Here is an 11,058-nt window from a genome sequence, read left to right as displayed (position 1 = left end):
TTCTTGATTTTCATCAGTTTGGGTGGAAGACATTGAAAAAATAAAATTTTAGAATATTGATTAGGGTTTATGATGAGAACGTGATACAAAGATGAAAGATACATATATGATAAATATATTTTATAATAATTATAAGTAAAGGTTTGTTTGTTTTTTTTTTTTTTTTAAATCCAACCGCTACCGCCCGCAACCGCAAACGCTTGCGGGAAAGAGCTTTTGAAATTCAGCGATTTCGAGCGGTTTGAAGCGGTATGGAGCGGTTTCTATGATTGGTACCAACCGCTAACAACCGCAACCGACCGCTAGCAACCGCTAGGAGGGTGCTAGCGGGAGAACCAATCAATCCCTTAATTAGACTGCGTTTGATCGCATCTCTAAATATATTTCTTATTGGTTTTTGAAATTTTTGATGAAGTGAGAACTTAGATGGTGAGAGAGGTTATCCATTCAATTAAAACAGCATTTAAAGACTAATTAGCTACTATAATATGAATAAGTTTAATTTAATTCTTACTTGAAAGTTGAAACTTTTCGTTTTAATTTAGGTTTCGTTTTAGCACTTAAATTTTGTCACATAATAGTTGTCGTTTAGATTTTCAATGCATATGTTTTTGTAAAAATTCTAGTTTTATCCTCACAGTTTTAATGTCTTTACAAATAAATTTTTTTTAGAAAATATATAAATAAGGATGAAATAGAAAAATTAATTGTTTTTTTAATTCGTGTATAAAAACTTTAAACGACATATAATTCAAAATAAAGGGAGTACGATATTTGGTTCTCGCTTCCAATTCGGTGATGCACACCACCTTGGTAAGCTTAGCTAAAGTAGACTAGCCAAAAGCCAACGTACTATGTTACTCACTCATGGCGTGATTGATTCTGTCTTAAAGTAAAACCGAAGTGAACATTTGACCCATTCTTGTCTTTTTATAATCTCTCGGTCACTTGGTCTTATCTTCTCTTAATAGGACACTACGTGTCCATGTCCTCTCTCTTGCTCACTAATAAGTTCCATTATTGCATGTTTTTTTGTACAATACACCTCGAGATCCCACTTTCCTCAATTCTCATAGTATATTTTTACATCCAGCTCATAATTCAGGTTCTCTTGTTCCTTAAACGATTCATAATAATAATTAAATAAAAAGGTCTCCTTATTACTCCACTTTGAACTTCTAATCGTTTACAAATCAGTGGATCACCCTGCCCGTATGGGTTCCAAGTTCCAACAAGTCCAGTCCTGGATCCTTAATCGTGAACCAAACCAATCTTAATTTAAAAAGATTCTCTCCCTCACTGGTTTCGCTATAGCGGATTCAGACAGGCCTGATCAAGTATGAAATTTGCAGTTTGAAATAACAAGTTGTATTGAATCGTGCAAATAGACCCCCAAGATGCTAACGGTATTAAGTGATCAATGGTTGATTAAACGCATCGTTTAAGTTACACATGAAAAATATACCCCCTCTTTATCCTATCGGAATTTCACCTTCTAAACAAAACCCAAACGAGCTAGACACGAACCACAAAACCTCCACAACAAGAACTCAAACCAAAAGTCATTGCAACACAATGTCCAAAGAGTCGAGACACTTGTTGCTTAGCAATGCCAATAAGAAGAACAACACAGAAGAAAAATATATAAACACGGACGAAAAGTAGAAAAGAGAGACACTTTAATTATGTGTTTCATTGATCTACACACATCAAAATAAATAATGTTTTCATGGAAACCCAACACACATAGATTAGACCATTCTATTTCATTCCAAAGATAACTCAATATCAAACGCAAGATCTCTAATACCATTCCAAAGATCCCAATTTCCCAACCAACAAAACAATCACACTAAAAAGAGCAACGATTTGATGCAGAACATGAAGAACCAAGTTCAAGCACCAATGAACGTATACAAGATTTGCAGAATTCAATACAAAAAAGGAACCATCTTTTCGAATAACACAGCTTAATCCAACTCTATTAAATTACATAATCATAAAACAGATAAAGAGATTTATCAATTCTAACACCAAATTTCCAATTACATTAACAATTAAACATTTTATGAACAAACCCTAAGATTCGTTCTAATCCAAAAATTCAATTTTCAAAATTCGGATCTTACTTAGCAACCATTCTAGCAATAAAATCCTCATAACGGATCTTACCATCAGATCCAACATCAACCTCTTTGATCCACTCATCGAATTCACTCGGCAGCAATTTCTCACCGATACTCGTAAGTATATGCCTCAGATCTGCAACAGCAACGAATCCAGTACCTTCTTTATCGAGTACTTTGAACGCATCACGAAGCTGGCGATCAAACGGTTCTGTTTTCAGATGTTTCGCCATTAGATCTATGAATCGATTGAAATCGAACGGAGACGAGAGATTCTCCGTCGCGATGATTGATTTGAGTTGTGATTCTGTTGGATTGCCGCCGAGTGATCGCATTAAGATTCCGAGCTCCGATGGTGCGATTTTGCCGTCGCCGTCTGTGTCGAAGAGCGTGAATGCTTCCTTCATTGATGAGACTTGGTCGTCGCTCAAACCATCCTTGACCATCATCGATTCGGTTCTTCCGGGCTTTCGAATTCGGGTCGGATCTCTTGTGGAGAAATCAATCAAATCGTCTTTGCTCCTGAGTACGAGTGTGTAGCGTTTTTTTATTTGAAGGAGAGAGAGAGAAACGACCATACGTCGTCGTCTTGAACTGGTTAAAGATCTATGGTCCATTTTTATGGGCTTAGAAAGCCCATGTGAAGATTCTTATTGGGTAATTTTGTGATGTGGAATATATTATGTGATCTTCTATTTATGATTTTTAATTTTGCTTTTTGATTGGTAAGATACTTAAGATTTTGGATTCTAGATGAAAATTTTCAAAATTATGTTTGAATGGAATGAAGTAATGGGAACTGATGGAATTTAAATTTAATTATGTGCATATATTTTTATATACTATTATTGGAAACGCTCATGTAAAACGTGATTATACTGACAAACAAAAACCAATTATATTGATAAACTGTGGAATCACAAAATAATCGTAAATTTATGTGTAATCATGTTTTGTTTTATCAGATTAAGCTACTTTTTTTTTTTTTTTTGACAGTTATCAGATTAAGCTACTTAAAAAATTGTTTACCATTAGAGCAATTGACAAAAATAGCACTACAAAATTAGCATTACAACAGCAATTTACAAATAAGAGACGTAGACGTAGCTGAATACAATTCCATCTAAATCTATTTTAGTACTAATCAAAGATCTGTCGATTCAATCTTGCAGCTTTGAGTGAAGAGATCATCGATTCTCCTTCTTGAGATAAACTCTTCCTTTCGACGAGTACAAAACCTAACTTCTCACGCAAGTATTCATTTCTCAACTCATCTCCCTCCATTTCCCCAAGCTCAATAGCTTGCCTTCTTGTCACTAAACCGTAAAGCCAAAGACCCGATTCAGGTTTCTCCATTTGGATCCTAACTCTCAACAATGACATGGATTCAGGTTCATCCGAATTTGGAGTAAACAAAACCGAGAAATTCCCGAATGACAGATCGGGTGTCTCGAATAACTGATCCAAACAGCTGTCTTCTTCTTCGTCGACCTCTTCTTCTTTGTCGATGCAGGTCTGGTTAGGATTTGAAGCCGAAGATGATGCTCTTCTTCTAGCAACTCTAAGTATGTTTGCTGCTTCTCTCATTCCACTTAAGAAGGCTCCGTGCATTGTTGCTGGATATTGTCTGTTAGTAGCTTCACCTGCAAAGAACACTCTTCCGTCACCGACACTCTCAGCTAAAATGTCGTAATCATCTCCTGATGATCCGACCGCAACATATGAGTAAGAACCGTATGAAAACTTGTCTTGGCCCCATCTGGAACAGAGTGCTTGAACCGGATCAGGAACAACAATTCCTTTCGGGTGATATATTCCGCGTAGTATCTGCAAGACCCGTTTAACGGAATCAGTAGGCGACAATGACTCGAATCTTTCTGCAGCGTCACCAGCTACAAGTGCTACAAGTAATGGACCACCGGAAACAGAAGAATAGCTGTAGAACAAGAAGAATTCTCCTCTAGTGGACGAATCTTCGGTTAATCGCCCAAAAGTATCAATCTCTTCGCCCCAGAAGTTATACGGAAACAACATCGCCACTTTGTTCAACAATCCATATCCGAGTCTCTGAATCGCTTCTTTCTTCTTCTCAGGAAGCTCGGGATAAAACTCGATCGCACCTTTCTTCAGAACACCTAACGGAACCGTGCAAAGAGCCATATCGCAGTGGAATTCTTTGTCTCCTGCGTAAACAAGAACCCCGTTGCTTCCATATCTGATGCTCTCAACTGTATTCCCGTAAAAAATCGGAAGATTTTCCGCTAACGCATGTACAAATATTTCGTTCCCACCTGGGATAAAACAATGGTCACCGCCCATCTCATATGGATCATCTTGATCCCAATACGCCATTGACAGATTCCCCAACAATGTAGCATTTGCATATTCCAAGTTTGCTAAATGCCAATCTAAGAGCATTCTCTCTTGCTGATCCTCAGCAACCCCATAAACCAATCGAAATGTTTCAAGCGCTTCTCCCAAAGGCACATCTACTGATTTATTCTCCTCTATCAACGACTGTCTAAGCTTACAAACTCTGTCCAACAACTTATTAAACGATGCCTCAATCTTAGAATCAACACCAGCATCAACAAGCTCTCCACTGGGAAGATACAAAGGACAAATATCTCTGACCTTATGAAGAGGCAAACCTAGTTGCCTCGCCAAAACCCCAAGCGGATTCCCATTAATACCGGTGAGAACACTTCCACCAACATCAGCCATTGCCTCAACACCATCACCACCTTTCATCTTACGAGTCTTAACCCGCCCACCCGGTCTATCTCTACCTTCAAGAACCAAAACCCTAAACCCCATTGACAACAATTGTCTAGCAGCCACCAAACCAGCTAAACCCGCCCCAACAACCACAACATTAGGCGGCTCTACGCCATCAAACGACCTCAATTTCGCCTCTTTAATAACCGGAGCAAGCCCGAAGTTAATATAACCATGCTCAAGAAGGAAATTGTAAGCTGTATCCACTAAGTTTTTGTGTTCAGCACGTATAGACTCAAGCGCATGATCTCGCGTTAACCAATTCGATACATTAGATCGCCACAGAGCGATAATGTGATTCCTCACGACAATGTAATTAGCCTGATCTTTACCTCCGATGATCGAAACCACATTCGCTTCGATTTCTTCCTCCGTGAGCGAATAAACCGGAAACCCTACCGACATTGCGATTAGCGCTTCTGAATCCACCTCTTTGCCGACGCTAGTGCGGCGGTTTCTGGAGAAAGCTGGGTTCGCGTTAATCTCAGTGAAGAAACGCTTCCTACGGCGTCGTTTTCTTACCCTAGGACCTGGCTCCGCCGCATTAGGGTTTTGTGATTGTTGCTCCGTTACCAGATCGGAAGATTCTTCTTCACCGGGCGATTCTGAGATTCGTGTTTCGATAGTAGGAGGAGGAGGAAGAGGCTGAGGTTGAAGCTCCGTTAATGGCGATTGGTCATCGAGTGAGTTTTGGCCGTCTTCTTCAATATTTTGCTCCGATTGACTCGGGGAGAGTGAGAAGTCAGTCTCCGTCGCCGACGCATCAGAAACGACGTCGTTCACTTCGTCGGCGATAAGCTTTCCGAGAGGTTCTTCACCGGGTAAATCCACAGTAGAATGGGTTTTCGGGTCTTCGGGTCGGGTTTCTTTAGTCTCTGTTGACATGCCTCTTGCTCTCTGTGTGATGATGTGAGTGACGACGAGTCTACCAAAGTGTAGTTCTTCTTTTCATAGCTAAAAAAGGAAGGTATACGGCAACGTTTGGATAATGGGCCCGAAATGTATGGGTCTTGCCCAGCCCATTTACTTGTGTTATTTGTTTGCACACGAATACCGTTTTTTAATGCGCTTATGCAAAAAATTTATCAATCAAGATTTTTCTGTATAATATTTTAATAAAACACAAAAAATGCAGAATTTGAATCGTGTTTTCGCTTAAAAGAATACAAGTGAAATTTCATAATCATTATACAAAAATAAGTGGGTATAGTTTATATATTACTAAAATATGTCAGTGAGCAGCCTCGGGGGAACGCACCGTGTTTGATGTTTTCCGACTAATGCCTGAGAGTATCCAGTTCCAGTTCCAGGATTGCTTTCATAATCTTCCTTGCCACTAGACCATTCTGCGACTTTTTACTTTGTGAATTTTCATTATGGAACTTGTGTCATTATTTCTTCACTCTTACCAATGGGGTATATAGTAGTTCAAAGCAAGAATCTTTCTTTCTTTTATAATATTGTAACAGAACTTGTACAGAGGAGATGTCAAACAAAGTGTGATCATTTTTTGCAAAATTGCCTGAACCGTAAAAAAATAATATTCCCATAATAAAACAATAATTTTGGTCTGTCGGAAAAGCTAGCGTAAATATGATACAAACACAGTTTTGCAAGCCTTGAGAAGTTGGGGAACATTTTAATCAAACAAGCATTCAATAATTAGTAGCAAGTTCGGAAATGCAATGTTGAAAAATCAGAAAAACTGAACGAACACGAGCTACCATATAAAAGTTCTGAGTAGTTGATGGATCAGAGAGTTAACCTATAAAATCTAACAACTTAACTCACCAAATCTTAAGCATTAAAACAAAAGGAGTTTACGATGATACTGGCTTTTTAACAGAGCAATAATCAGAAGAAGCGAGAAAAGAGTACCTTGAACATTACGCTGGATATGCCAGAGGAGAAAGGCGATGAATATGGAGTATTAGTCAACGAGAAGATCCTCCGCCGAGTGTAAGGTTTCGCCGCCAACGGTCGCCGTGGATCGTTTGTCGTGACTGCGACATGTCATTAGTTCTTCTTTCTCTACCTGCTGACATTGTCTTAAGATGTCAGAAATTTGTCTCAAGAATGAGATGATTTGCAACAAAACGACCAACATCTCTCTCTTTCTCATTATGAGCTCAGTTCTCAAAATCAAGATATCTACAAATATAACCTTAGATAACGGTGATTCCAAAATAGATGGTTTCTCAAACAAGAAACATTAGCTTCTTACCAAACTTAAAAGCAGAGAAGAGTCTGAATCCACCTCTGGTTCTTCTCTGCTTCATAAACACCTTGAGACTTCTGGTAATTTCCTAACCGAGAGACCCTGCAAAACAGAGAAGAGATGATTTTAGACAGCATTAAACAATGTTATGCGTATACATTGAAACTGACGATACTTTAGTGACTAGTGAGAAGAAGAGAACATGATTATTTAACAAAGACAAAAAAAAAAAAAAACATAGTAACACTTTTTTTTTTTTTTTTTTTTTTTTTTGACATAGTAACACTTACCAACCTTAAAGCAGAGTTTTGACTACAAGAAAGCTTTGGATGAAGCTTTGCTTTCTCTCTAGTCACACAAGAAAAAAGAGAAGACTTTGCTTTCTAAAATACGAGAATGGTAAGTGATAATAAAACATAAGTTGAAGAAGAAGAGATGAGTGTGGGAAGTATTGTTGTGGGCACGAATCACTTTTATAGGCAGCTTGGATTTGTTCTCTCAACGGCTACTTTTCTAACGTCTATATTTTTTTACCGTTGTCAATTTTGTGTTTCAAATATATTACCGTTTGTGAATGATTTAACACTTTGACACAATAGGCCCAATGGGCCTAGAAAAACCCAAACAAACCCTTATGAACAAAAATGTTGAGACACTATTTGTTCTTTCAAGGGCTACTTTCCTAACGTCTATATTTTGTTTAGTGTTGTAAATTTTGAGTCTCAAATATATTACCTTTTGTGATTGAATTGACACTTGTTGGAAACTAAAAATGTCTAAAATTTATCATGATATTATTTTGTTAATACAATAACCAAATTATTTAAATCAAATTGCTCTTTAATAACCAAATAGCGGTAGTTTAGTATGAACTGTACCAAAAAAAAAACCTTTGATCGATCTATACAAATATTAGCTTATCGATTCGAAAATGATCTGAAGTGTACCAAAGAGTTTGATCGAATATAAAGAGAATAATACAATAAGATTTAGATTTATGAAACCAAAAGCTAATAAGATAATCTATTTCCCTTCAAAGTATCAGTCGAATCCCAACAGATATTAACATCATAGATCATATTTTTCCAGTTTGATCACTGATTTATTGAATTTAACAATTCATATTAATTACATCATATGTCCACGCCACATGCCATTTAAAGTCATATATAGACAGGTTCCTTATCACAATGCTAAGACCAAGGGCAATGGGGCATTCGTTTGGGGGTGTAAGTATTGAAAAAAACTTATTTAATGCAAAAGTTGTCTAAAAAAGAGAAAAGAGAGAGAGAAAGAAGAGAGAGGGAGTGTGTGAGTGTTACACCCGGATGTGAAGAGAGAGACAATTTTTTGCTTTTTTTATTACCACTTACACCCGTGAAGATGCTCCACTGCCCATGCCCTAAGGAAGAACCAAACGTCAAACTTTGTTCTCTTAGCTCTATTATATATATTTTGTATATAATGCAAGAAAATATTAGGTCTACATGGTTCAATCTGGTTGAGTTACTGAATTTGATAAAAGTTTTGTAATTTCCTCCGTTAAAAAAATCGTTAAGCGTTTGAGGTGGACCTAGCGACTAGCGAAAAAATCAGAGATTGAACGGGATCTAATTATGATTAGTTTTTATCAAGTTTTAATGTTTTGAAGATATATATATATATATATATGTATGTATATATCAAAATATAATATATATTTATATATGTATATATATAGATACTCCCAGGAAAAAAAAAACATGGATAATCTAATTTTTAAGGGCTATTGTTGCACTTTGATTGTTAAAAATTAATCAAGCAGCAATAGTATGGAATGTGTATATTATCGAAAATCTTTTAATCATCCAATAGAAGAGTAATTTTGAGAAAGTGGTAAACAAAGTGGGAAACATGACCTAATATTCTTTTAATCAAACCTCTCTAGGGTCGTTTTCGAAATGGAAAAAACAAGACAATTCTTCTTTGTGCCCCAACCCCATCATTAGGATTGATTTATGGGAAATAATTTGGTATTACTAGAAATGACACAATATAGTATCTAACAGCACGAAATAACAATTTTGATGTAACTGCAACCATGTTATATTCAATTGGAATTGACTGGTTTAAATTTGGGATGGACGTTTGTAATCATACCTAGCTTTTGGAAGGTCCGGCTTGGCCATACAAAGATCATGGAAAAGATGATGAGGGGCTGATTATGTTTATTTGCTATGTTTTACGTTATTTCTTTTATGAATCTTGTGTTTTGACATTATGGTCTTTTTCTTTTAGTTTTAATGAAACGTTGGAAAAAGAAAAACTTGAATCCCAAACAAATATACCATTGATAATCTATTTCTTTTAGGGCAATAGTAACACTGATCGATACAATCAGTCTAGCAGCAGTAGTGTGGAATGTGAATTTGATTAAAAAAAACTCCTTTCATGCATCATCCAATAGAAGAGTAAATTTAAGAAAATGGGGAACATAACCTAATATTCTTTTGATCAAAACCTCTAGGGTCGTTTTTGAAATGGAAAGAACAAAACAATTCTTCTTTGTTCCCCAATCCCATTATTAGGATTAATTTGTGGGGAACAAATACATTTGGTACTACTAGAAATGGCGCAATTGATGTATATAGTATGCACACTTAGAAATTATGATCTCATCATGCATGTGATAAAATAAAAACATAACCTAAAACCGCCAAATTATCATTTGGGCTCTAGGAAAATCTTTGATCAACATATTTTGTTAAAATGTAGATTGATATTTTGAACAAATATTCTATAAAACAGTAGTTAGTTTTCGCAAAGTAGCATATAACCTTATGCTTTGTCTACCATGCGCACGTCATATTTGCATACGACGACCTTATGAAAAATTAGATTAGCAAAATATTAAGATCTTGATATCGTTTAAAAGATTAGTGCATGTTATCGTTTAAAAGATTAATTAGTGTACAAGGAAACAAAAAAAAAACACATTAGCAGTTTATATAATAAGATGGATAAGGAATCTGAAGAAACTATCAAAAGTATCGTGTATCAGCATCAGAAAATATCAAAATGAAAACATCCACTTAACAAAAAAACATTAATATCGCAAATGCATCTAATGGGAAAGCAACATACATCAACAATGTACGACCAAGTATATTATATATATATATATATATAGCTGTTTTTGAGTTCATATTTGTGTCTTTGTAATATGTGCACGTATTTTCATATATACGATTTGTACACGTATAATATATATATTTGTTTTGTAAGATGTCATCAGATTATCCAATTCTTAGTTTCTGTAAGATCTTGAACCGATAATTTTGTTAAAATATTAAACCGACCGCTTTCTGAAAATTTATGTGAGTTTTGCTCAAATATTAAACCGACGGATTGTTGAAAATATATGTAACGATTAGTATGATGTTATATTCGAATTTGAGTATTACCTGACCATTTTTTTTCATAATCAAACTTAAATTCATATACATGTTTTATACGTTGTGTATGAATACGATCAACTTTATTGATTCTTTAGCAAATAAATGACCAAAAGGTCCAAAACTAGTTGCCGACCAAATCCAAAAATATGTCCAAAACCATCAACGGAAGAATCGTTCTAATTTTGGTTTAACAAAGGACGTGGGTGGTGGAAATATCATTAACTTAATTCAACTAACTAACATCTAATTATATATGAAATTTTTTTTACGAAAATAAATTTAAAATATGAAGAATAATCACCAACAACCTACTTAGTACGTGGAATATATTCCATAAATACTAATATACATAGTACCAAGTCAATTCAATTAGGGAGAGTTAGTATCTATTGTACCAAAGCAATGGACAATTCAAGAATTTGTTAGTTAAATATAATATTTTTTAAGCCGGTTCCGACCACTAATTAAAGATTAAGTAGTTTAATCTCGTTTTAATCCA

General features: G+C 35.7%; 2 protein-coding genes across 6 annotated transcripts; both read right to left on the bottom strand.

The window, feature by feature from the left end:
• Positions 1 to 1,865: 1,865 nt before the first annotated feature.
• Positions 1,866 to 2,667, bottom strand: LOC9322517 (probable calcium-binding protein CML14). The gene has a single exon (XM_002886405.2). The coding sequence runs from the start codon at positions 2,573 to 2,575 to the stop codon at positions 2,126 to 2,128; it is 450 nt and encodes a 149-aa protein (XP_002886451.1). The 5' UTR covers positions 2,576 to 2,667; the 3' UTR covers positions 1,866 to 2,125.
• Positions 2,668 to 3,130: 463 nt separating this feature from the next.
• LOC9322516 (lysine-specific histone demethylase 1 homolog 1) lies at positions 3,131 to 7,551 on the bottom strand. 5 transcript variants are annotated; one of them, XM_021035668.1, is made up of 4 exons: positions 7,413 to 7,551; positions 7,129 to 7,224; positions 6,783 to 6,942; positions 3,131 to 6,426 (listed from the first exon to the last, which is right to left on the bottom strand). In XM_021035668.1, exon 4 carries the CDS (start codon positions 5,787 to 5,789, stop codon positions 3,267 to 3,269), a length of 2,523 nt encoding a protein of 840 aa, XP_020891327.1. In that variant the 5' UTR covers positions 5,790 to 6,426; positions 6,783 to 6,942; positions 7,129 to 7,224; positions 7,413 to 7,551; the 3' UTR covers positions 3,131 to 3,266. The 5 variants fall into 5 exon arrangements, with proteins under 5 accessions (XP_020891327.1, XP_020891328.1, XP_002886450.1 ...); XM_021035669.1 differs by having other exon boundaries at positions 3,131 to 6,263; XM_002886404.2 differs by having other exon boundaries at positions 3,131 to 6,250.
• Positions 7,552 to 11,058: the final 3,507 nt, after the last annotated feature.

Source organism: Arabidopsis lyrata (assembly GCF_000004255.2).
Source record: "Arabidopsis lyrata subsp. lyrata unplaced genomic scaffold ARALYscaffold_2, whole genome shotgun sequence".
Lineage (NCBI taxonomy): Eukaryota > Viridiplantae > Streptophyta > Magnoliopsida > Brassicales > Brassicaceae > Arabidopsis > Arabidopsis lyrata.
This window is presented reverse-complemented; position numbering and strand designations above follow the sequence as displayed.